At 34.6% G+C, this 5269-nt stretch overlaps 1 protein-coding gene across 1 annotated transcript; it reads left to right on the top strand.

The window, feature by feature from the left end:
* Positions 1-2419: 2419 nt before the first annotated feature.
* Positions 2420-4631, top strand: LOC133825206 (mitochondrial arginine transporter BAC1-like; the record flags this gene model as incomplete). The annotated part of the gene is made up of 8 exons (XM_062258182.1): positions 2420-2542; positions 2974-3063; positions 3363-3464; positions 3778-3882; positions 3956-4054; positions 4133-4321; positions 4434-4532; positions 4614-4631. Coding segments are annotated over 8 exons (825 nt in total), but the record flags the coding sequence as incomplete, so codon positions are not given.
* Positions 4632-5269: the final 638 nt, after the last annotated feature.

The raw sequence follows: 5269 nt of genomic DNA, 5'->3' as shown, positions 1-5269 counted from the left end.
GTTCTAGCTTTCTACCTTTTTCCTCATGACAAAAACATGACACCACCAAATTCCATAATGACGTAAACCAAGTTCACGAACATTTCATAATTTTAGTGGTGTCTTGGAGACAACTTTTGAGACGACACAACATTTAAAAAAAATATCACATGCGGTCTAGGTAGTATGTCTCCAGAACAGATCTGGGTAAGAAGTTGGTAGAGTTTAATAGCTTATCATAGAACACACATTTTCATAAACGTGCGATTTACACCGCTCATCAGCACTATTCTATTGCGGAGTCCTTCAGGCAGTTGTTTTAGACAAATCCTCAAGTTCAATTAAATGATCTTGGTTCTGATTATCCAAATATCCTCCACCCCTATCAGATCGCAAGATCTTTAACGTTTTACCTAATTTGGTTTTAAAGCCATAGCAATGAATTCTTTAAACTTCTTAACAAATTTGCAGAATTCCTATGCTTTAGGTACTTACATGAGTCTCTAGAGCAATCATCGATGAAGGTGACGAAATACTAATAACCACCCCTCGCTTGAACATTCATATGTCCCCAGACATTTGAACATACTAGCCCTAGTGGTTCTTTGGCCCTTTCTCCTATCACAGAGAATGGACACATTGTCATTCTACCCTCGAGACTAGATTCACAAACAGGTAGGTCACCCTAGGTGAGTTCCCTCAAAGGCCCAGCCTTTGTTAGTCTTTGAATCCTATCATAACAAATATGACCAAAGCGAAAATGCCAAAGGTACGTCATTTATAACGTTATTGACCTTTTGTCGTTTAACAGTCCTAGAATTAGCTGTCTTAAACAACTCATTATTTATAACATCCGGTTCGTTTAGTTGCAATAGGTATAGCCTGTTTTTCATTTACCACCCCACAATTCACATCCATTTAAAGAAATAGGATTTTATTGCCTGTGAAAGTAACTACAAATTTTTATTGATGTAAGAAGAAAAACTTAAATTAAAATTTCCATTGAAAATCGGAATAAAATAAACATTGTCTTAAAACAATATATTTATTTCCAAAATTCATTCAAGCTTATCCTTTTGCCTTGTTTGATACGAACAACCCTTGATGGATACCAAGCCGTGGCTTTTTATCCTTCATGGCTTTCCCAATGCTAAAAGTGTAAAAAGGTACATGCATGTGTTAGTAGATTGTGATTCAGCGATCCAAAACCGAAGTATCATCCTCTAAAATCACATGCATCCAAGACAAATTTAATTATTTTGGGTTCCATATGCCTTGAGTTCCGGGCAATCTTGTTCCAATTCCCAGTCTCCTTGCAGTTGGAAACACTCCCCTTTTTGTGTACTTATAATCAGGCCTTACTCCAAGATGCTTTGCAGCATTTGGTGCCTTGCCAGTTGACTTCTTGTTCTTTTTGTATGAATTTCTTCCTCTCTTGCTCTTCGAAGAAGAAGCTCAAAGCAGCTTCTCCTTGAGCTTGTTTAGTAGTATTAGTATTCTTTCATTTGCTCGAACTACCATCAACAATCCTCTTTGAAGGATTTGGTGATCGTTGCATGGGAAAAATAGGAATATTTTTGATTATCACGAACTCGATGTTGTCTAAAATCAACACCATGTTGATGTTGGACAAACATTTCGTGAAGTTCTCACCATAGAGTAACATTTTAGAGATCAGAGAGAGTATGAGGTGGGAAGCCTAGAGCTTCTATTATCAACTAAGTAGAAATCAACGCATTGCTTGACAAACATTTATCCATTAAATATTTTAGAAATAGCATAACATACAAAATGTTTTGAGATAACAAAAATACTAAAACACTTATCTTCTATTTCTTAGGTACTTTAGCTATCCATGAACCCATGTGTCCCAGTAGGCGAGAGTCACAAATATTCACGTAGTTAAATAGAGAAACATCTAATTTAATAAAACGTCATAGACTTTTATTAACTACCTATTCCATCCGATCAAAGTAACGGAAACTCATGTGTCCCGGTAGGCGAGAGTCACAAATATTTCTTACATTATGAGTTTGACCAATGGTTTCAATTATTCACTACACCAAACACCCATTACCATAACACATCATTATAATACTATTTAAAAAGAGTTATTGTATATATAAAGTTAATGAATTAAATCACACGCGGCAAGTTAAAAAAAAGCGACAAGTGAAAAAAAAAGAGGCAAATTTTCCTTCTCATTTTCCCTATCTCGGACTGAAGTCTTCATCTCTTTCTCTCTCTGTCTCTGTCTTCATCTCTTTCTCATTTTCCCTATCTCGAACCAGTCTTCATCTCTTTCTCTCTCTGTCTCATTTTCCACCATATTTTCCTTCTCTCCTTTCTTTTCCTGCTATACCCATCACCACCTCCTCCTCCTCCTCTCTCGGACCGAACCACTGCCTCTCTCGGACCGAACCTCCTACTGGAGCCTTGACGAAGAAAAAAAAATGGAGCCAAAGTAAATCTCTCGGACACTCCTGCTTACAAGCAGTACGTCACCGGCTTACTCGCCGGAGTTTCCACCGTCGCCATTGGCCATCCCTTTGACACCGTAAAGGTAATCTCTCATCTTATTCTCGTTGGATTATGTGAAATTTTCATGGGTTTAGCTTGTAATTTAACATATTTTTGTTTGATTGCACTCTTAGTGAAATTTATAGGACTTGGGGTTCAAAACCCAGAAACCAATTTTTTTTTCTTTCAATGAATCTAGGCCCTATCATGGTGAATTAAAAGCATCAAAGTTTAGAGCAAATGCATTAGAAAACCATATGACTGGGTTGCTCTGCTAATCATTTTTTAAAAAATTTCGGGATGAGATTGAGATAACATAAGTATTAACCAATAACATCTTACAAGATTATCTCTATGAACTGAAAATGAATTTAAAGTTTGTATATTTCCTTATTGGTTATACTTTCATGTTTTTGATTCCTCTGATCTATGTGTACATTTATTGAGTGTGTTAATCTTTTGTCTGTTTATTAGGTGAAGCTGCAAAAACACAATACTGAAGCACATGGGATCAAGTACAAAAATAGTTTGCATTGTACTGCTAGGATACTAAGGACTGAAGGAGTATGCTTCCGATTTAGCCAGAGTCATTATTTTCTTATATATATGCTCATTTAAATTGGATGAAGATGTGATAATATGCTTGTATCTTGTTAGGAATTTTTTGTAAACAGGACTTGAGATACAAAAAATTGAGCTAGAGTTCTTAAATATTTCTCTTTTTCATTTTATTAAGCAGGGCATTATTGCCTTATAAGAGCTAATGTTTGGTGCCACGTGACAAAGATTTTCAGTATCTTTAAATTGTCTAAAAAACACATTTTCCCTTTTTTTGGGAAAGTTAACTGATATTTTTTTGACAGATTAGAGGACTTTATAGAGGTGCTACATCATCTTTTGTGGGGATGTCTTTTGAGAGTTCCCTCGTTTTTGGCATTTATTCCCAGACGAAACAGTTTATGCAGGTAAGCCAAAAAGTTGTTCAAATAATCTGTCATTGGCTTACGTATTGTAATAGTGATCTGTGGAGTGCTTTAATTTTGAACATGTAACTCTATAGTAATAATCATAAGTGATTTTCTCATTAAATATAGCTATAGACGTAGCATGGTGGTAATACACTTCTCATAATTGAGGATGTCTCAAGTTCAAATTCCCTTTACCCCAAATTAAAGAAAAAGAAAAACAAGATTTTCTTGTGATGTAGCTGTTGTCTCTTTTATGTGGTTGAACTACATGGCTTCACTTTTCTTATTCATCTTTTTTATTCTCACAAAGGGAAGTACGCAGAGTAGTGCTCCACAGCCCCATGTAATAATTCCATCTGCTGCTTATGGGGGAGCTATCATCAGTTTTGTATTATGTCCATCAGAGTTAATTAAGGTAGATACAAATGGGAGAGCTTTGGATTTCAAAGTTGCTTCTCGTGGTATGATTACTGTGTCTATCTCTCCAGTGTAGGATGCAAGTTCAAGGAACTGATTCTTTGGTTCCATTAACTAGCAGATATAGCAGTCCTCTTGATTGTGCTGTTAATACTGTAAAAAGTGAAGGGGTAAGAAAATTATCTACCTCTTGATGATGAACCTATATAAATTATGATATGGTTATGTGCTGATTGAACAATGTTCAGGTCAAGGGAATCTTTCGTGGAGGTGGTGCGACTTTTCTGAGGGAATCCATTGGTAATGCGGTCTTTTTCAGTTTTTACGAGTTTGTCCGCTATCACATGCATTCACAACTGAATTTTTCTTCATCTAAAAACAATAACTTAATTGACGTGGGAGTTGGAATTGTGAGTGGTGGTCTTGGTGGTATTGCGGTATGCATCTTAATGACTTAGCCTTTCTCTGAAAATAAAAAGCAAAAGAGCACATATCTGTCTATTTCACTAGAAATTTCAAACTAAAGAATTTCTTTGGGTTTTACACCAGTTTTGGTCTGTTGTCTTGCCCTTGGATGTGGCTAAAACTATAATTCAGACTGCCCCAGATAAGAACATGACACGAAATCCCTTTCAAATCTTGAATTCAGTAAGTGTATTCTGATGCCATGATTCTGATAACATAAAAAAATCTAATAACCATAAGCTTTATAAATCTTTTTAAAAACAGAAAGGAAAACAAGCCTAATTTTCAGCCATGGGTATTCTGATGCCATGATTCTGTTAGTAACAACTTTGTCTTAATTTATTATTGCTTTTTTTGTCTTTAATTTTAATTTTGTATTAATCTTTTAGGTATTGATTATATTCCTTTGGTTGTGGATCGAATTGGCAAGGAGAAAATTTAATTAACTTGATTATTAATAGCAAAAGGTACAGAAGTATGTTCTTTTAACTCTTTTATTAATATCATACAAATGTTAGAGGAGTTTGAATATCTTAAATATTCATCCATAGAGAAGTAGGTTCTGAGATTAAAATTGTATGCTGCGGTGATAACGGAAGGTTGAAAATTTGTGTGTCTTAGAGAAGTAGGTTCTGGAAAATTTGTTTGTGTGTTGCAGTGATATAAGGATGAAAACTTATTGTGTGTTAATTGAATTTTTTTACTTGGTATTGATAGATGGTTAGGTAAGCTTTTAATTTTACTTAGTGGTTGGCATATTAATTTTATTTTTATTAATAATCAATTGTTGACATATAAAGCTAAAAGTACTAGTAGACTATTCCCATAAGAATGATTACTTTAATAAATTTATAAGCGTTTTATTACTTCTAATCTAGACAAAAGCTAAACAAATTTATCAATAAGAACTATATTACTTT

Source organism: Humulus lupulus, chromosome 3, assembly GCF_963169125.1.
Source record: "Humulus lupulus chromosome 3, drHumLupu1.1, whole genome shotgun sequence".
In the NCBI taxonomy this organism is placed as follows: Eukaryota; Viridiplantae; Streptophyta; class Magnoliopsida; order Rosales; family Cannabaceae; genus Humulus; species Humulus lupulus.
Note: the sequence above shows the minus strand (reverse complement) of the source record. Positions and strands in the feature narration are given on the sequence as shown.